We start from the raw sequence: 20,876 nt of genomic DNA on the forward strand, positions 1-20,876 counted from the left end.
GGAGGAAGAGAGTCAGAGAGAACGGAGTGTTAGTGAGCCCCACACCAGTGAAGGTGAGATGGAGTGCAGGGCTGGGACGCCACACAGAGACGTGGAGAGACATGCTTCTAACTGGAGACTCCGTTCAGCGTCGCGTCCCAGAGGAGACTTCAGGGAACGTCTCCTGGAAGCCCTGAGGGTCCACACACTCCCACAGGACACAGGACAGCTTGGCTGGGCTTGTGGTTCATACTCGGGCACTGGAATGACTTCCCCAGTCCACATGGGAGACACGTTTACACGGAGGTGGTGCGGCGGAGATGAGATCTACAGCGGAATGCTTCATGCAGAGTCCCTCCTGAGAGGTTGTCTCGGAGAGTTTAGTAGATGTACAGAGCTCTATGTCTGTGAAAGAGGTTAATATGGAGGTGAGGAGGGGTGAGGGGAGGAGGGAGGGGTAGTTTGCAGGATAGGGGTAGTTTGCAGGATAGGGGTAGTGTGGGGGTAGTTTGCAGGGCAGGGGCAGTGTGGGGGTTGATTGGAGGTGGTTTGGGGTTAGATAACGAGGGATACAATAGTGCTAGGGGTGAGTAGGGTCTGAGATGAGGGGGGGTACAGAATTGGAGGACAGAAAGGGAGGAGACTGGAGAGGGAATGTCTAAAAAAAACTAATACTGACATTTTAGACACTGTGACTAGTTTTAGATTTTGAGTCAATTGAAGCATCAGTTTTTTGGTGAAACACTACATTTGACTGTCTTAGTTTCTGCTAAAACATTTGATCCCGTTGAAGTAATCTGTAATGATGATGTTGATGGAGGTTGTATCGTTATCAGCTTGGAATAGCAACGGCAACAGTTCAATATGTCACATCAGTCAAACTGAACAGTATTCAACACCTCCTAATGAACTTCTTAATGGTTGAACACCCAACCACTCCTGACTATAAGAGTTCCATTACGACTACAAGCTTTAGTAGATCTCATGCATTAGCTACAAGGACGATGGCTTTAAAAAACATTACTATTACTTTCACCACTATTATCATATTATCCTTCCAAATTTAATATCACAAGAGACCATGTGTGTGTGTGTGTGTGTATATCTGTGTGTGAGTGTGTGTGAGTGCGTGTATGAGAGTGTGTATCTGTGTGACTGAGTGTGTGTGTGGACTCACCCTCATCACGAGAGTAGTCCTCTCCAGAATGGGGCTCAAACAGGTAGTCTCCAGTAGCCAGCTCAAATGCCTGCAGACACACACACACACACACACACACAGCAGCAGTCATGGGTAGGGGTGTGTGCTGTGTGCCCGTGTGCGTGCGCATGTGGGTGTACTGCATGTCCGTGGGTGTGTGTGTGCTGTACATCATGCGTGTGTGTGCTGTACATCTGTGTGTGTGTGTGTGTACATCTGTGTGTGTGTGTGTGTACATCTGTGTGTGTGTGTGTACATCTGTGTGTGTGTGTGTGTACATCTGTGTGTGTGTGTGTACATCTGTGTGTGTGTGCATCTGTGTGTGTGTGTGTGTGTGTACATCTGTGTGTGTGTGTGTGTGTGTGTGTACATCTGTGTGTGTGTGGGTGTACTCACCATGCAGGCTGTGCTCCAGATATCTGCGGGTGTGCTGTACCCAGCTCCAATCAGAACCTCCACAGAGCGATACTGTCTGGTCTGGATGTCCTCGGTGAAGTGTTTGTGCTGGAGAGAGAGAGGGAAGATGGCTCAGATACACAAGGATGGACATACCTTTACCAACACACACACACACACACACACACACACATCACCACACACACACACATCCACACACCCACCCACACACATCCACATCTACACACATCCACACATGCCCATATCGACACACATTCACACATCCACACACGGCCACACACACGGCCACACACACACACACATGCAGCGTACCACCCAGCAGGCGTTGCCCAGGTCGGCTATCTTGACCCGGAGTGTGTCTGCGTTGCGGGGGTCCAGGGGGTTGACCAGGAGGTCTGCTGCTCTGGCCTTAGCTGGGGGGGGCGGGGGGGGGGGGGTGCAGGGTCAACGTGTCATCCAATACAAACATGAACTGGTCGTTGAATGTCAGTTTTTGGGTATGTGTGTACTCCGTGTGTGTGTGTGTCTGTGTGTGTACTCCATGTGTGAGTGTCTGTGCTCTCTGTGTGTGTCTGTGTGTGTCTGTGCCTGTGCTCTCTGTGTCTGTGTGTGTCTGTATTCTCTGTGTGTGTGTGTGTGTGTCTGTGCTCTCTGTGTGTGTCTGTGCTCTCTGTGTGTGTGTGTGTGTGTGTCTGTGCTCTCTGTGTGTGTGTGTGTGTGTGTGTGTCTGTGCTCTCTGTGTGTGTGTGTGTGTGTGTGTGTGTCTGTGCTCTCTGTGTGTGTGTGTGTGTGTGTGTCTGTGCTCTCTGTGTGTGTGTGTGTGTGTGTGTCTGTACTCTCTGTGTGTGTCTGTGCTCTCTGTGTGTGTGTCCCACCTTTCGGCGTGTCTCCCGTGCTGGACGAAGACACCGTGCGACTGCGGTCCGCAGGGGGGCTGCGAGCAGAAGGCCCCGCCCCTATGTCCGCCGTGGTCACCACGGGGTCTCCCGGCTCAGGGTCCAGGGGCAGGTCGGGGAAGCGCGGCGCAATCGCCCGGTGACGGTTGGAACCGTTGGTCAGCCCAAGCCCCGCCTCCACCTCCCCGTTAAAGAGCTCGTACCCGGAGCTGAGGGAGTTGTCTCTGTCCGTGGTGCTGATCTCAGACTCCACCAGGGGGCAGAGCACGGGGATGGGCGAGGGAGGCGGAGGGCTGGCGGAGTTAGGGTGGGCCTCCCTCGGCCCTCCGCTCCCCAGTAGGTGCCCGTTGGTCTTGGGCGTGGCGTTGAGGGGCGTGGCATTGTGGGGCTTGGCGGGGGAGGTGGAGATGGTGAGGTCGGCGTTGGTTTCTGTCTCCTCCTCGTCCTCATCGTCCTCCTCTTTCTCTCCTTCCTGACACACATCCTTTCTCTCCTCCTCCTCCGCGGCCTCCTCCTCTGCTCTCCTCTTCTCCTCCGCCTCCTCCTGTCTGGTCCCGGCTTTTGTGGGCTTCGTCGGTTCGGCCGGCTTCCTGCCTGCCTGGCTGTCCTCTTCCTCCTCTTCCTCCTCCTCCTCTTCCTCATCGCCCTTCTCCTCCTCCTCCTGCTCCTCCTCCTCCTGCTCCTCCTCCTCACTCTCATCCTCCTTTCCCTCCTCCTCCTCCTCCTTCTCCTCGTCCTCCCCCTGCTGCTGCTTCTCTCCATTCTCATTGGTTCTGTTGCCGTCTCCCGTGGTTACGGTGGGTGTGGGAGGGTCCGTGTGGGTGGGGCGTGTGGCCTCCTCCTCCTCCTCCTCCTCCTCCTCCTCCTCCTCCTGGTCTCCAGGCTCAGTGGGGGAGGGCACGTCAGCCTGCTCCTGGGGGAGGGCTGCACCTGGGGGGCGGGGTGGCAACACACACGCATTAGAGAGACGCCGATGAGGTGAAAAAACATGGGTGTGCCATGCAGGATGAAGAAAATGAAGGATAAATGTTGAAAGAAATAAGACAGACATGAAATGGAGAGAGGGATTAGGGAAATGTGGGAGAGAGAGTTAGAGAGAGAGGGAGAGAAAGTGAGAGAGTTAGAGAGAGATGGAGATAAAGGGAAAGAGAGAGAGAGAGAGAGAGAGAGAGAGAGATTGATGTGGGATGGTGTTGGTTAAGAATGCTGAAAGCTGTTTCTGAATCAGGCCGTCCCCCTACACTGTAGCCTGGTGTGGGTGTAGGCTGGAGACCAGCCCATATCCTCCCATTCACTCAGAGCCTGACAGAGAACACACACACACACACACACATTCTCAAAACAAAGCTCAGCTTCAAAGAAATCTTCTCTCTCGTTGTTTATAACCCAGTTTCTGTGTAATCTAAACATGTACACTGTAGTTCGCTATCATAGTTGCGACGTGACTACCAACACAATTGGAGTTTGCAGAGTGAAGTATTGAAAATTACTAATAATTTACAGTCTAAATGAGCCAATATTCAGAATGAAAAATGATTCAGCACCTGCTGAATCCATGACTGAAATAATCACATAAATAACTAAATGAAAGGTGAACAAACAAACATAACAGGTGCAGTAACCGCTGCCCACTAGCGTCCTCCTGAAACTCACACGTGTGATTGGTCAGCCTGGTGGGCCTCTCGCTCTCCCCGCCCCCCTCCTCCTCCTCCTCCTCCTCGTCTTCATCCTCCTCCTCGTCCTCGTCGCTCTCCCCCAGCGCCATGGCGGGTCCCGGGGGTGGCGGCCCCGGGGGGGCAGGGCCCGGGGGGGGCGTGGTGCCCTCGGGGTCCCCGGGGGCACGCTGGAGTTCGGCCTCGCGCTCCAGAGCCTCGATCTCCAGCATCCTCCTCTCCAGCAGCTCTGTCTGACGCTTCTGACGCTTCTTCAACTTCTTCTTCTTGTTCTTGGAGATCTTCCCCACCTGGGGGGGAGGGAGGGAGGGAGGGAGGGAGGGAGGGAGGGAGGGAGGGAGGGAGGGAGGGAGGGAGGGAGGGAGGGAGGGAGGGAGGGAGGGAGGGAGGGAGGGAGGGAGGGAGGGAGGGAGGGAGGGAGGGAGGGAGGGAAAAGGAGAAAGAGAGAGAGACAGAGAGAGAGAGAGAGAGAGAGAGAGAGAGAGAGAGAGAGAGAGAGAGAGAGAGAGAGAGAGAGAGAGAGAGAAAGAGAGGGACAAGGATAGTTAGAATTAAAGATGGAAGGAAGAAAAATGGAAAATGGAGAAAGAGAGAAGGAAGGTAGAGAGAGATTAGACACACAATACACATTTATAACTAATGTGGGAAATGTGTGGTTGGAATGTGAGGTATACATTCATAAATGTCTGAACCACACTTGTTAAATGATTGCAGGCATTGGCTGAAGACAATAAAACAACAAACGTCAGCTGGTTGCAATGCAACTGTATAAGATTTTGAACTGGATCACTCGTTCCTGTATACCTCCCCTGGTGGAGTCTATATATGTACAGAATGAGACTGTGATGTGATTAGCGTGTGTGTGTGTGAGTGTCTGGGTGTACGTGTGTGTGTGCCGTGTGTGTGTGCCGTGTGTGTGTGCCGTGTGTGTGTGCCGTGTGTGTGTGCCGTGTGTGTGCGCGGCGGCGTGCGCTTTCATACTCACTTCTCTGGTACTCACCGGTTTGCTGTGCGGAGCAGTGCTCACTAGGACAGACACACAGGAAGTGAAGTCAGATGGTTCAACCCCCTAACACCACGTGTGTGTGTACGTGTGTGTGTGTGTGTGTGTGTGTGTGTACCTGCTGAGCCAGAGGGGGGTGGAGCTCCTGCCTTCTGCCACTCTGTGGCCTCCACAGCCATGCGTCTTACGAAGGCGTCGTCCACACACATCAGGATGTTCTCTGGCTTGATGTCTGTGTGGATGATCTTACACTTGCTGTGCAAGTAGTCCAAACCCTGGAGAACCTACACACACATTCAGACATACAACATGTGTGTCTGGGAGTACAACGGTACTTAGGAATGGTTTTCTGGACCCAATGCTAGTTTCCTCAAGGATCACAATGACTCTTGCTCAGTGACTTTTTGCTCTTGTTGGTTAGTGGTAACTGATTGAAACTGTTGTTCTTGCTGCAAAATATTTTATCTTTTTTTTTTTTTTGCTTTCTTTTCTACAGGTACGCTTGCACTTATAGCGATTCATGTTGTTTAATTGTAACTTGCTTAACTACGTGCTCTTATGGTTCTTCCCTTTGGCACTTATTTTTGGTTGTTCACAATATGTGCTTCATTTTTTGGCTACCCGCAATGTTTTGGGACTATCTTGTTGTTATTATCAGTGACCTATGCACTTTGTAAAGCTCTCTCTTGGAAGTCGCTTTGGATAAAAGCGTCTGCTAAATGAATACATGTAAATGTTAATGCGTCTGTATGTGTCTATGTCTGTATGTGTGTGTATGTGTGTGTGTATGGGCTGTGTGTGAGTGTGTGTGGGCTGTGTGTGTGTGTGTGTGTTGTACCTGTCTGATGATACTCTTGACGCAGGGTAGAGGGAGGCCCTGGTAGTTGGACTTGATGATCCACTTCAGCAGGTGGTGACCAAGCACCTCAAACACCATACACACATCTGAGACAGGAGTCAAGGAGGAACACACAGACACACACTCACACACACTCACACTCACACACGCATACACACCATACACAACCCTGAGACAGGAGTCAAGGAGGAACACACACACACACTCACACACGCGCACACACACACACACACTCACACACGCATACACACCATACACAACCCTGAGACAGGAGTCAAGGAGGAACACACACACACACTCACACACACACACAGCTGATGAAGATACGTATGCCGTTGATTCCGGAGATCTTGAAGTCGTCTATCAGCTGCACCACCATGTCCTTCTTGGGGTCATTAGGGTCACTCTCTCTCACCTGCACAAGAGAGTGAGGGGGAGTAAGGGATATAGAGGTAAGGTACGGTGTGTACAGGTGTAGACAGGTAGCAGGTGGAGGACAGGTGTAGACAGGTAGCAGGTGGAGGACAGGTGTAGACAGGTAGCAGGTGGAGGACAGGTGTAGACAGGTAGAAGGTGGAGGACAGGTGTAGACAGGTAGCAGGTGGAGGACAGGTGTAGACAGGTAGAAGGTGGAGGACAGGTGTAGACAGGTAGCAGGTGGAGGACAGGTGTAGACAGGTAGAAGGTGGAGGACAGGTGTAGACAGGTAGCAGGTGGAGGACAGGTGTAGACAGGTAGAAGGTGGAGGACAGGTGTAGACAGGTAGCAGGTGGAGGACAGGTGTAGACAGGTAGCAGGTGGAGGACAGGTGTAGACAGGTAGCAGGTGGAGGACAGGTGTAGACAGGTAGCAGGTGGAGGACAGGTGTAGACAGGTAGAAGGTGGAGGACAGGTGTAGACAGGTAGCAGGTGGAGGACAGGTGGACTCACACAGCGCAGCAGCTTGATCTCATCCAGGGCTGTCTCTGTGTAGTGCTGAGCACTCTTCACCACCTTCATCGCAACAAAGTTCTTCACCCTGAAACACACAATGTGACATCTGTATGACACTGTCATGCCTGATATCAACACACCCACCAGATGACCACAGTCCTCTACAAGTTACTGTCAGAGACCTTAGATGGTCACCTGTTCGAACTGTCATCTATTGGAATACTCCAAAGACGAAAACAGTCCAAATTGTAGTCCTGGGCCAAGCAGGTGCATTCTGGTCCTTGTAGTGTTGACATGCGTTTCCAATGGAGACGTTCCATGTGTAATTAGGGTGTGTGTGCTCTGTCTGCGGGCCTTGAGAAAGGTGACACGACCCCGGGGTGGTTAACTCTCCTGCTGCTGGTGTCACCACAGCTGCATCTCTGCAGCCCACTCACTGATGAGGAGGGGTTTTGTTGCAGCCGTGACAACGAGGTGGCATCGTTATGGTAACCTAGTTTACTGCTTCCCGACAGGTGTGTGTGTGTGTCTTGAGGGCTCATTAAGTCACACACACACACAACTTGGTGTGCAGGATGTGTGTGTGTGTTTCTACACTTCAGAGAGAGAACACTTCACAAAGAGACAGAGACAGCAGGGGAGAGAACAATCTAGAGCATGCATGTAGGAGAGAATACTTCTAGTGCATGTCTGGTATGTGTGTGTGAGCGTGTGTGTATGTGTGTGTGCGTATATAATGTGTGCGTGTGAGCGTGTGTGTGAGTTGCTGAGTGTGAGTGTGTGTACATTAGGGGTCGACCGATATGCGTTTTTCAGGACCGATGCCGATACCGATTATTACAGATCAAGTAGACCGATAACCGATATTTTAAACCGATATATATGTCTAGTGTAAAAATGAAAATTAATGTCAAAATTAAGATCAAAAAGGCCTCTGACAAAGACTCTCTTTAAATTCTTCCTTCTTAAATTTTGAGAACTGTTAATAATAACAACATAAAAAGTGCAGGGAGCAACCAGCAGCATTCTGCAAAAATTTTGTAAAACTGAAAGAAGTACATTTAAACCACAACAAACAAATGAAAAAATATAAATATATATATTTTATCAGTTTTGCAAATCAGTTTTGCAAATGACCGATACCAATAACCATAAAAATGCTTAATAAGGGTACCGATAATCGGCCATGCCGATAATCGGTCGACAACCTAGTGTACATGTGTGTGTGTGTGACTCACTGGATGTCCCAGCACAGCCATACGGTGGAGAAGTGGCCCCATCCCAGCTTCCTGATCACATGATACCTCCCATTAAACAGGTCCCCAATCTTCACCGGGTGGTAACCTCCTGGATGGGGTGGGGGGAGGAGAGAGCAGGAGGGAGGAGGAGGAGGAAGGGGAGGAGAGAGGGAGGAGGAGGGGGATAGAGGAGGGGGATAGAGGAGGGAGAGGAGGAGGAGAAAAAGACGTTAGTGTGTTCTATCACGTTTTAGAAGAATGCTAATCAGTCAGTCAGTTACCACTGGGATAGAAAGAGAGAGAGAGCAGGAGATGGAGAGATATAGAGAGAGACAGAGAGAGAGCAGGAGAGGGAGAGAGATAGAGACAGAGAGAGAGCAGGAGATGGAGAGAGATAGAGAGAGAGAGATAGAGAGATAGAGAGATAGAGAGAGAGAGAGAGAGAGAGAGAGAGACAGGGAGAGAGAGAGAGAGAGAGAGAGAGAGAGAGAGAGAGAGAGAGAGAGAGAGAGAGAGAGAGAGAGAAGGGAACAAGATATGGGCTGAGACTTCTTAAGTGTATTGCTTTTGGGTAGTGTGTGTGTGTGTGCGTGCGTGTGTGTGTTTGTGTGTGTGTGTGTGTGCGTGCGTGCGTGCGTGTGCATCTCCAGCTCACCTTTGCAGTAGTCGGCCGGGTCTTCCTGCTCCTCGTCGTCTGAGCCCAGGATCTCCTCCTCCTGCTCGGGGGGCGCGGCCGGCTCAGGGGGGGGCGGGGGGGGCGGCGGGGGAGGGGGGGCGGACGGGGCTTTCTGCTGGGTGTCAGGCCTGGAGGGAGGGAGAGAGAGAGTGGGAGAGAGACAACCCAGAGAGAGAGGGACAGAGAGAGAGAGAGAGAGAGAGAGAGAGAGAGAGAGAGAGAGAGAGAGAGAGAGAGAGAGAGAGAGAGAGAGAGAGAGAGAGAGAGAGAGAGAGAGAGAGATGTGTACAGGTCAGGGATGTGCAAACAGTCGGTGTCACAGTATTTCCCATTTGCAGACACACACACACACACACACACACGTCTTTGCCGTCCTTGGCCCAGTTTCATTTAGGCTTCCAGGTTAGGTTCACATAACAGGATTGGGCCCACTAGGACACATGTTGGACCTGTGCGGCTGGTTAAGTCAGGACAGGACAAGCATGGGTCCCTTCTCATGGAGCTCCCGGTGTGTTTGTTTACCTGTGATGGTGCTGTAAACAGAAGCCCTGGAGAAACATGGTGTTTAGGAACGGTCATTCAGCCACAGATGCTGGTCTTTCTACAGAGTCATTAGGGATGCACGGTTATAAAGAAGACTATTGGGAAGTGTAATTCTGTGAATATCGCTGGCATGTCGGCCTCATGTAGCTCAAAATGGAAGAATATGATCAAATGCTATAGTTAAAAAAACACACACACACACAGACAGACACACGCGTACAGACACACACACGGGTACACACACACACACACACACATACAGACACACACACGGGTACACACACACACACAGAGACAGACATACACACAGACACGCACACACAAAGACAGTGCTTATGAGCGGAGCTAAATTGCGGTCACAGGCTTAGACACATGATGGAGCCTCCCAGCCAGTGTGTTGCCATAGAAACTGCAGAGCAGGGGGAAATGTCGGCAACAAAGAGTTAAATTGGCAGAGAGGAGAAGAGAGGACAGGAACAGGAGAGGAGAGGTGAGGGGAGGAGAAAAGAGGAGAAGAGAGGAGAGGGAAGGAACAGGAAAGGAGAGGGGAGGAGAGGAGGAGATAGGAGAGGGAAGGAACAGGAGAGGAGAGGGGAGGAGAGGAGAGGAGGAGAAGAGGACAGGAACAGGAGAGGAGAGGGGAGGAGGAGATAGGAGAGGGAAGGAACAGGAGAGGAGAGGGGAGGAGAGGAGAGGAGGAGAAGAGGAAGAGGAGAGGGAAGGAATAGGAGAAGAAAAGAGGAGAAGAGAAGAGAGGGAAGGAAGAGATGAGCTGGAGGAAGAGAGGATGGGAAGAGAAGAGAGGAGAGGGAAGGAATAGGAGAGGAAGAGAGGATAGGAGGAGGAGAAGATGAGAGGTCAGAGGTCATGGTATTGCCCTGATCCAGCATCCAAGGAGGGACAACAACACATCCACTATGGACTGAGATCCACACACACACACACACACACACAAGCACACACACACACAAGCACACACACACACACACACACAAGCACACACACACAAGCGCACACACACACACACACAAGCACACACACACACACACACACACACAAGCACACACAAACTCTTCCTACAATATACACTAAGCACAAATGCATACATGCATGGGTGTACAGCACAATAAACGCACAGACAGAGTACTTAGACTCTGCCCTTGCAGCAAGATGCTCCTTCTCCAAAACAGTCAAGTACGACATCATAGATCACTTCAATAGCCAGAGAGAGCTTTTATGAGCTTGCCAGTGGCCATACACACACTTAGCTACATGAACCCTCCCTGCCTGCTGTACATGGAAACCATAAAGACCCCCAGTATGTGTGTGTGTGTGTGTGTGTGTGCTTGTGTGTGTGTGTGCTTGTGTGTGTGTGTGTGTGTGTGTGTGTGTGTGTGTGTGCATTATCTGTGACTGCCCAGAACAAAAACTTTGGACCTCATAGAAACACAAACACATAGACATGTGACGTTGTTATGTGTGCAGCAGGGGGAGAACAGAGTGGTTTTAAAGTGTGCACACACACACACACACACACATACGTAGGTACACTACACACTACACACACACCACCCACAAACACGCACACAGTTTACAGTCTGGCTGGACCTAGGTACTAACCCTTAGACACTGGACTAATCACTGCCAATCCCCTCATTTCGAGGAATACAGCCAGGACCCTCCAGGCAGGACACGAGGACAGGCCTGCTCCGACACCCTGGGCCTGGGAGCTAGGAGGCCTGGGAGCTAGGAGGCCTGGGAGCTAGGAGGCCTGGGAGCTAGGAGGCCTGGGAGCTAGGAGACCTGGGAGCTAGGAGGCCTGGGAGCTGGGAGGCCTGGGAGCTAGGAGGCCTGGGAGCTAGGAGGCCTGGGAGCTAGGAGGCCTGGGGGCTAGGAGGCCTGGGAGCTGGGAGGCCTGGGAGCTAGGAGGCCTGGGAGCTAGGAGGCCTGGGAGCTAGGAGGCCTGGGAGCTAGGAGGCCTGGGAGCTGGGAGGCCTGGGAGCTAGGAGGCCTGGGAGCTAGGAGGCCTGGGGGCTAGGAGGCCTGGGAGCTAGGAGGCCTGGGAGCTAGGAGGCCTGGGAGGCAGGAGGCCTGGGAGCTGGGAGGCCTGGGAGCTAGGAGACCTGGGAGCTAGGAGGCCTGGGAGCTAGGAGGCCTGGGAGCTAGGAGGCCTGGGGGCTAGGAGGCCTGGGAGCTAGGAGGCCTGGGAGCTAGGAGGCCTGGGGGCTAGGAGGCCTGGGAGCTAGGAGGCCTGGGAGCTAGGAGGCCTGGGAGGCAGGAGGCCTGGGAGCTGGGAGGCCTGGGAGCTGGGAGGCCTGGGAGCTGGGAGGCCTGGGAGCTGGGAGGCCTGGGAGCTAGGAGGCCTGGGAGCTAGGATGCCTGGGAGCTGGGAGGCCTGGGGGCTAGGAGGCCTGGGAGCTGGGAGGCCTGGGAGCTGGGAGGCCTGGGAGCTGGGAGGCCTGGGAGCTAGGAGGCCTGGGAGCTAGGATGCCTGGGAGCTGGGAGGCCTGGGAGCTGGGAGGCCTGGGAGCTGGGGATCTGCTCTGCCAGGAGAACTGGGATCAAGATGTCCATTAAAGAAGTGTCTAGAAACATGACGAGCATGATCTTCAACCGTGTGTGTGTGTGTGTGTGTGTTAGCGCCAGCCTGCCTAAGGGTTGCGTGGGAGAAGCAGCCATGCCCTGTGTGGAATGTCCTGTGTTAGGGTGTCTACTGGGCATGTGTGTGTGTGTGTGTGTGTGTGTGTAAGAGAGAGAGAGAGAGAGAGAGAGAGAGAGAGAGAGAGAGAGAGAGAGAGAGAGAGGGGGGGGGGGAACAGGGGAGAAGAGTGTACAGTGATTGTGCTTAGCTTCGCATGTTAAAAACACGTCCAGACAGGAATCCCACCTGGAAATAGGTTAAATTATAGCTGAAACCATCTGATCCTCCACTATAAAACACCTTGGTGGGTGTGTGTGTGTGAGTGTGTCTCTTCAAACACCACTTCCAATCTCACACCCAGCATTGGCATTCTGAGTTCCAGTGTTAGATTTTCTCAATCCCACTGTGCCCAATATTCTATGTGGCGTATTTGAGCACACACACACAAACACACACACACACACACACACCATATCTGGAGTACCATGTGTTCACCATGTTGCAGGTCTATACTGTAATGTGTGCGTGTGTGTGTCACCTTCATGGCAGGTATTGTGGTCAGATACTATGGAGAGCTGTCTCCCAACCTTCATGTGTCTCCATCTCCCTGCAGCCCCACTCCACTCTGTTACCCTGCAGCACCCAGGAACACAGAGAGGGAGGGAGAGAGAGCCAGAGAGACAGAGAGAGAGAGAGAGAGAGAGAGAGAGAGAGAGAGAGAGAGAGAGAGAGAGAGAGAGAGAGACAGAGAGGGAGAGAGAGAGAGAGAGAGAGAGAGAGAGAGAGAGAGAGAGAGAGAGAGAGAGAGAGAGAGAGAGAGAGAGAGAGAGAGAGAGAGAGAGGGGAGAGAGAGAGAGAGAGAGAGACAGAGAGACAGAGAGAGAGAGAGAGAGGGGAGAGAGAGAGGGGGAGAGAGAGAGAGAGAGAGAGAGGGGGGGGAGAGAGAGAGAGAGAGAGAGAGAGAGAGAGAGAGAGGGAGAGAGAGACAGGGAGAGACAGAGAGAGAGAGAGACGGAGAGAGAGAGAGAGAGTGAGAGAGAGAGAGAGGGGGGGGAGAGAGAGAGAGAGAGAGAGGGAGAGAGAGAGAGAGAGAGAGAGAGAGAGAGAGAGAGAGAGAGAGAGAGAGAGAGAGAGAGAGAGAGGGGGGGGAGAGAGGATAGGATCCAGTATAGTTTCTCCAGGGAGAAGAGAAGGGATGAATAGACAGGAATCCCAGATAGTCTGAGGAGTCTGATGGTGCTGACTCACACCCCACCCATCCCATCATGCACCACAACTCCACCCATTATCCCATCATGCACCAGAACGCCTCCCTCAAGCTGCCCCACTCCACACGCAAGACCTGGACGCCAGACAACAGCCTTCACACACGTCACACAAGCCCACACCTCTTCAAGCAGGGTGGGGAAGCACAGGTCACAGGATCTAAAGGCTCCTTCACACTGCCCCAACAAACACCAACAGCTGTTGGGTTGTGTTGGTTTGGTGTGGTGTGGTGTGGTGTTGGAGTTTCGTTGGGGCAGTGTGAAAACGACAGCCATCTTTCCAAACGTTCTAACCCCAACAGCCAACAACAAAATAGCTGATGTTTGTTGGGGCAGTTTGAAAGGGCCTTCACACTTACATTTAGTCATTTAGTAGACGCTCTTAACCAGAGCGACTTACAGTAAGTACAGGGACATTCCCCCCGAGGCAAGTAGGGTGAAGTGCCTTGCCCAAGGACACAACGTCCTTTGGCACGGCCGGGAATCGAACCAGCGACCTTCTGATGACTAGCCCGATTCCCTAACCGCTCAGCCACCTACCTCCCACCTACCACTTCACATGACACATTCAAGGTTGGCCGTGTAGAAGAGGGATCTGCGACTGAACGCCACAGTGGCCCTGGAGAAGAGCAGGGCTCCACCAGGACCACTAGACAACCCGGGACGTGACTGTCACACAGATGACTCATCCACAAACACCGGCCTTTATCACCGTGGTAACGGGTGATTACTAGGCAACAGGATGGACCATCTTGGTGGATCCTGGTTCGCACTCCTCACTACAGCTGAGGGTGTGTTCAGTGAAATGGAGGGAGCGCACACGATGGACAGCGTGCGTACCGGGTGTATGGATGACCCCACATGCCTTGTTTCGACCTCCTGGGCGGTACTGTAATTAATATGTGGCGTAGGATAGAGAAATCTCCACCACCATGTCGTATGATGATATCCCATAATCCCATGGGCAATATCACCCCCTTTCAATGATTCGTCATCTATTTGACTCTCGCTGTATATATATATATATATATATCCATCTCTCTCCATTTGTATCCATCCATCCATCTCTCTCTCTCCCTCTCTCTCTCTCTCCCTCTCCCTCTCTCCCTCTCTCTCTCTCTCTCTCTCCCTCTCTCCCTCTCTCCCTCTCTCCCTCTCTCCCTCTCTCCCTCTCTCTGTCTCTCTCTCTCTCCCCCAGTCTCTCAGCAAGTGAGGTGACTCATTCACTCCTCTCCTCCAGTATGTCTGTCTGAGAAGAGAAGTGAGATCTCAGCGCTATTTCAGTCTGCAGCCTGATGTAACTGAGTGCACTGCCCTAACATAACCCAGGGCCCCAGCTAGACACCGCTATGGCTCTGGGGGACACAGTAGCACACTGGAGCCGCCATTATGGCTCTGAGAACACAATAACACACTGGAGCCACCATTATGGCTCTGGGGGACACAGTAGCACACTGGAGCCGCCATTATGGCTCTGAGAACACAATAACACACTGGAGCCACCATTATGGCTCTGGGGGACACAGTAGCACACAGGATAAACTATTACAGCTTTCAACAGTAATATTACCATCCAACATGCTACAAGCTAGCCATGAGAACGTTACTAACCAGTTACTAACGACCACACCCTTCATCAACTGCCAAACAGGTTCCAGCCTCAACATTCCCTCTGTAGGCTGCACTCCTCACACCACACGAGCCGCATGAACAGAAAACAACCGCTAGCTACCAAACAAGCCAATGCGTCTCTACTAAAGGGAGTTCATGCAAACTGAGTTGCGAGAATCAGGTTAATACAGCCCTCTTCATGAAAACATACTAACACACACACACACGCACACACACACACACACACGCACAGCCTGTTCCCTGACCAGGGTCCAGCCCACACTAGTCAATACGAGCTGAATTGACTAGTGCTCTAGTTCCCTCGAGGCAGAGATACTGTGCAGTAGATACTGTACCACATGCTACGCAACATTGACTGTTCTCCACACAGGTAAATAAACACACACACACACTCACACACACACTCACACACACACACTCTAAAGCGCAGTCACACCCTCATTCACCAGCACATGGAGGGCTTGTTCAATAGATCCGCTTGACTTTGAATCAAATTTGCATTGGTGAGTACGCTTGTCCTGCTGACTACAGTTAAACACACTGCCCATGTCAACACTGTCTGTCCAAGCAAGCCTCGCCACAGCCCACCCTGACACACACACACAGTAATCACACACACACACACACTCATCTGCAACACACACACACAGACACAGTAATCACACACACCTTGAACACAGCTACTCTAACTGCTTCTCAAAGCCAATAGCTGCCTCCCCATCCCCCACTGCACACACACACACACACACACACACACACAGCTGCGACCGCACACAGCAGATTATTGTGGGTGTGTTTCCTGTGCGTGCGTCTTCGTTCCTGAACATGTATCCAGTCATCTTCGGCCGGCACACTGCACCCTCTGTAAGCTCAGTCGAGTCAAAACATTCCACGTGTACACACACACACACACACACACACACACACACACACACACACACTCCATGTCATCCCTATTCAGATGGTGCTCCATTGTAGTGTAGCGTACAGGACCCGCCTGCTGTGTACATCCAGTGTGTCTCTCCACGCTCGTCCATGTGTCTGTCGTCAGAGGCAGAGCCCGGACTGTGGAGGAAGTCTCCAGGCACTCACACATGGGAGAGGAGAGGCTGTCCACCAACTGTCTGGGAGACATGTAGGTCTGTCTGTCCACCAACTGTCTGGGAGACATGTAGGTCTGTCTGTCCACCAACTGTCTGGGAGACATGTAGGTCTGTCTGTCCACCAACTGTCTGGGAGACATGTAGGTCTGTCTGTCCACCAACTGTCTGGGAGACATGTAGGTCTGTCTGTCCACCAACTGTCTGGGAGACATGTAGGTCTGTCTGTCCACCAACTGTCTGGGAGACATGTAGGTCTGTCTGTCCACCAACTGTCTGGGAGACATGTAGGTCTGTCTGTCCACCAACTGTCTGGGAGACATGTAGGTCTGTCTGTCCACCAACTGTCTGGGAGACATGTAGGTCTGTCTGTCCACCAACTGTCTGGGAGACATGTAGGTCTGTCTGTCCACCGACTGTCTGGGAGACATGTAGGTCTGTCTGTCCACCAACTGTCTGGGAGACATGTAGGTCTGTCTGTCCACCAACTGTCTGGGAGACATGTAGGTCTGTCTGTCCACCAACTGTCTGGGAGACATGTAGGTCTGTCTGTCCACCAACTGTCTGGGAGACATGTAGGTCTGTCTGTCCACCAACTGTCTGGGAGACATGTAGGTCTGTCTGTCCACCAACTGTCTGGGAGACATGTAGGTCTGTCTGTCCACCAACTGTCTGGGAGACATGTAGGTCTGTCTGTCCACCAACTGTCTGGGAGACATGTAGGTCTGTCTGTCCACCAACTGTCTGGGAGACATGTAGGTCTGTCTGTCCACCAACTGTCTGGGAGACATGTAGGTCTGTCTGTCCACCAACTGTCTGGGAGACATGTAGGTCTGTCTGTCCACCAACTGTCTGGGAGACATGTAGGTCTGTCTGTCCACCAACTGTCTGGGAGACATGTAGGTCTGTCTGTCCACCAACTGTCTGGGAGACATGTAGGTCTGTCTTTCCACCAACTGTCTGGGAGACATGTAGGTCTGTCTGTCCACCAACTGTCTGGGAGACATGTAGGTCTGTCTGTCCACCAACTGTCTGGGAGACATGTAGGTCTGTCTGTCCACCAACTGTCTGGGAGACATGTAGGTCTGTCTGTCCACCAACTGTCTGGGAGACATGTAGGTCTGTCTGTCCACCAACTGTCTGGGAGACATGTAGGTCTGTCTGTCCACCAACTGTCTGGGAGACATGTAGGTCTGTCTGTCCACCAACTGTCTGGGAGACATGTAGGTCTGTCTGTCCACCAACTGTCTGGGAGACATGTAGGTCTGTCTGTCCACCAACTGTCTGGGAGACATGTAGGTCTGTCTGTCCACCAACTGTCTGGGAGACATGTAGGTCTGTCTGTCCACCAACTGTCTGGGAGACATGTAGGTCTGTCTGTCCACCAACTGTCTGGGATACTGGGTCTGGGTCTGTCTTGCTCTGCCTCACTGGAGGAGACATGTAGCTCTGGGTCTGTCTTGCTCTGAGGCCTCTGGAGGAAGGGAGCCCTCACTGAATCACTCCTCCCAAAATGTCCTCAAAGGTTTTCCTCGAGTTTTTGCTTGTCTTCCTTGAGGGTTGAGGTTGGTTTAGGTGCAGTTCTCTGGGCGTTTGTGAAGCCCTCTGTGACTGCTTGTAAATAAGGATATGCAAATATGGTTTGATTTCAATTTGACCCTAGGCCGTGGAGACAGGCTGAGTGTGTACTCGGGCAAGATGTCACTTTATATTGAGCTTACCTTCATGTACAGTGTGGGCTTCAATCTTCTTAATAGAATCAAAAGGGTTAACTTGTTTCTGGGTCAAATTATTTAAATTAAAAGTAAAGTTAAAGTAGAATAGAGGGAATGTAGAACTGCCATTACAGTAGCAGGATTGAAGTCAGCTACGTAACACTCCTTCACTAGTTTTTGAACTGAGACTCTAAGAAGGGATTAATAATGGTCGGCAGTTCAGTGGTGTATCCAACTGATATCACGCTATATGAAAATAGCTAGGCAATCTAGCACCACCATGATACCTTAATATTAGCCTAACTGTTAGGTTGAGATATACATACCAAACAGGCAATGAACAGTCTACTTATAGTAGTGGTGCAAAATGACGACAAAGCATACATCATAGCTGTTATTTTGACACCAAAATGGAGGAATCTCTCTCAGGGACCGCAAGGAAGTTGATTAATTAAAAAACGCAAGAACAGTTCCCAGAGTTCATCCACAGGTTCCTAAACGTGTACATACAGTCTTATGACACGCTGTGTTACGTAACACCTCCAAACAAGGCTGTTTCTCTGTCCTTTCTTACAAATAAAGCCTCCATGAAGCATGCAGCCAAGCAGACAGACACGCACGCTGTGCACACCCCCTCCGTTCTGTATCTCTGAACACACACACACACACAGGTAAAAGTCACCTCTCATCCTCACACACACCGACCATTACTCATCCGTCCGTTACCCCTTCAACCCTCCCTGACCCCTCTCACGACCCCGCTCCTCTCCCTCTCCCTCCCTCTCCTCCTCTACCTGTTTCGGACGGCTCGATGGCGCAGTCTGAGCACGCTCAGAGCCAGGCCGTGCTTCCTCCTCGAGGACTGTGACGAGCTACACTCCATCAGGCAGGGCGGGCGGGCTAGCGTAAAACCGGACGGTCGCAGAGCACTCTGCCTTCTCAGCTGCTGTCGGCTCCAGATAGCGACCGCACACACACACACACACACACACACGGGTGCGCTGAGACAGGGCCCAGCCCACAGAAGAACCCAGCCCTGGATTCCAGGACCAGCCACACAGCTGACCAATCACACTCCGGTGCTAATAGCCCATCATTCACTCAGCTGCACACACACACACACACACACAGTCACAAACACACACACACACATACAGAGAGGTTGGCCTACACTGGACATACGCACCCACGCACACACACTGAGAAAGAGACCCCAAATGCAACACACACATTAGCACTGTGGTTTGTACCTTTACAAACTTATATATAAATATATAAAAATGTATAATGTCCTAAAATCTTCAAGACCTTTTGGTTGTTCACAGTATGTGCCTCATGTTTTGTCTACCTGCAATGTTTTGGGCTATCTTATTGTTATTATCAGTGACCTATGCACTTTGTAAAGCTCTCTCTTGGAAGTCGCTTTGGATAAAAGCATCTGCAAAATGAATAAATGTAAGACCAGCCAGTTAAATGTATCCATTAAGATTCATCAAGATTTCACTGATGCTAAAATGCTTGAGCAGTACAATAGCTAGATAGCTAGTTATGTTAGCGTGGCCTCGACCAGCCACCAGTTAGCTTAGCTTAGCTCTACAGTACAACAGCTATTTCAACAAGCTATGTTGACGTAGCCTGGTCCAGTCTGGTTTAGCTTAGCTTAGCATTGCACTGATGTGCCTCTACAGTACAATAGCTATTTCTATGTTGGCGTAGCCTGGTCCAGCTTGGCTTAGCTAAGCAGGGTTAGCCCTGGTCCAGCTGCTGAAGGGCTCCCAGCAGAGATGAAAGTGCTGGGCTGTTGGCTCTCTCTTTATGGGGGTCTCTGTTTCTCATCTGGGGGTGAGTCGGGGAGGGGGACGGGGAGGGGGGGGCGGGGGTGCGGCAGGAAATAAGAGCTCTGTGCTTCCATGCTGAGCGCTTACAGCCAGACCACCTGGGTAGACACACACACACAAGGACTAAAGTACTCACACACGGAAGCTAAAAACCTCACTTGCATAACCGGTCTACACAAACAAAAACACGTACGTACACAAACCAAAACAGAGCATTATCATTCCTCTGGGTTAATGTAGCTGTATCAGTGAAGAGATTAGGCCGCCAGTGACCCAGCCTTTACACAGTCTGTTCCCTCATCTGAACAGAGGGCTCTCTTTTTTCCTCTCTCTGTCACCCTCTCTCGCTCTGTATCTCTCCCTCTCTTTCTACCTCTATCTTTGTCTCTCTGTCTGTCTCTCTCTGTCTCTCCCTCTCTTTCTCTCTCCCTCTTTATCTCCTGCTCTATCTCCTTTTTCTGCCCTTCTTCTGTCCTCCATATCAGCCATTACTTGTTTTAGTATTCTCTCCCTCCCTCCCTCCCTCCCTCCCTCCCTCCCTCCCTCCCTCCCTCCCTCCCTCCCTCCCTCCCTCCCTCCCTCCCTCCCTCCCTCCCTCCCTCCCTCCCTCCCTCCCTCCCTCCCTCCCTCCCTCCCTCCCTCCCTCCCTCCCTCCCTCCCTCCCTCCCTCCCTCCCTCCCTCCCTGCCTGCCTGCCTGCCTGCCTGCCTGCCTGCCTGCCTGCCTGCCTGCCTCCCTCCCTCCCTCCCTCCCTCCCTCCCTCCCTCCCTCCCTGCCTCCCTGCCTCCCTGCCTCCCTCCCTCCCTCCCTCCCTCCCTCCCTCCCTCCCTCCCTCCCTCCCTCCCTCCCTGCCTGCCTGTCTCCCTCCCTGTCTCCCTCCCTGCCTGCCTGCCTGCCTGCCTGCCTGCCTGTCTACCATAGTCTGGAGTACTCTTCAGGGACATCCTTCTCCCTGGGCGATGGTTGAGCCAAATTCCCCCTCTCCTTGCCTGTCCTACTCTGCAAAATATTACTTTCTCATGCCCTCTCTTCCACTCTGATCCTCTTCTGTTCTGTAAAATACGTCCAAACACACCTAAAATACAACCACGCCTACATCCACAACTCAACATGTGTACAGAGAAAAGAGAGACGGGGAGAGACAGAGAGAGACAACAGACATAGAGAAGAGAGAGACAGACAGAGAGAGAGAGGCAGAGAGAAATAAAGAGAGACTTTGTGCCAAAGAGGAAAGCCTGGAATGCAGCACATGTAAACATACTGAGTCAATA

At 51.9% G+C, this 20,876-nt stretch overlaps 1 protein-coding gene across 8 annotated transcripts in view; it reads right to left on the reverse strand.

The window, feature by feature from the left end:
* The window catches only part of srpk2 (SRSF protein kinase 2), a 46,301-nt gene that overhangs the window by 4,690 nt on the left and 20,735 nt on the right, over positions 1-20,876 (reverse strand). For 5 of the 8 annotated variants that reach the window (XM_084671501.1, XM_084671497.1, XM_084671500.1 and 2 more), the window contains 12 exons: positions 8,852-9,000; positions 8,197-8,305; positions 6,956-7,043; positions 6,353-6,440; positions 6,005-6,111; positions 5,285-5,450; positions 5,149-5,189; positions 4,144-4,453; positions 2,470-3,420; positions 1,907-2,007; positions 1,574-1,681; positions 1,157-1,226 (listed from right to left, as the gene is read on the reverse strand). In XM_084671501.1, coding sequence (XP_084527627.1) covers positions 1,157-1,226; positions 1,574-1,681; positions 1,907-2,007; positions 2,470-3,420; positions 4,144-4,453; positions 5,149-5,189; positions 5,285-5,450; positions 6,005-6,111; positions 6,353-6,440; positions 6,956-7,043; positions 8,197-8,305; positions 8,852-9,000 — 2,288 coding nt within the window. The remainder of the gene's footprint in view (positions 1-1,156; positions 1,227-1,573; positions 1,682-1,906; positions 2,008-2,469; positions 3,421-4,143; positions 4,454-5,148; positions 5,190-5,284; positions 5,451-6,004; positions 6,112-6,352; positions 6,441-6,955; positions 7,044-8,196; positions 8,306-8,851; positions 9,001-20,876) is intronic. The other 3 variants (XM_084671503.1, XM_084671498.1, XM_084671504.1) reach the window with 1 other exon arrangement.

The sequence above is a fragment of the Hypomesus nipponensis genome, chromosome 14, assembly GCF_054491055.1.
Source record: "Hypomesus nipponensis isolate SF chromosome 14, ASM5449105v1, whole genome shotgun sequence".
In the NCBI taxonomy this organism is placed as follows: domain Eukaryota; kingdom Metazoa; phylum Chordata; class Actinopteri; order Osmeriformes; family Osmeridae; genus Hypomesus; species Hypomesus nipponensis.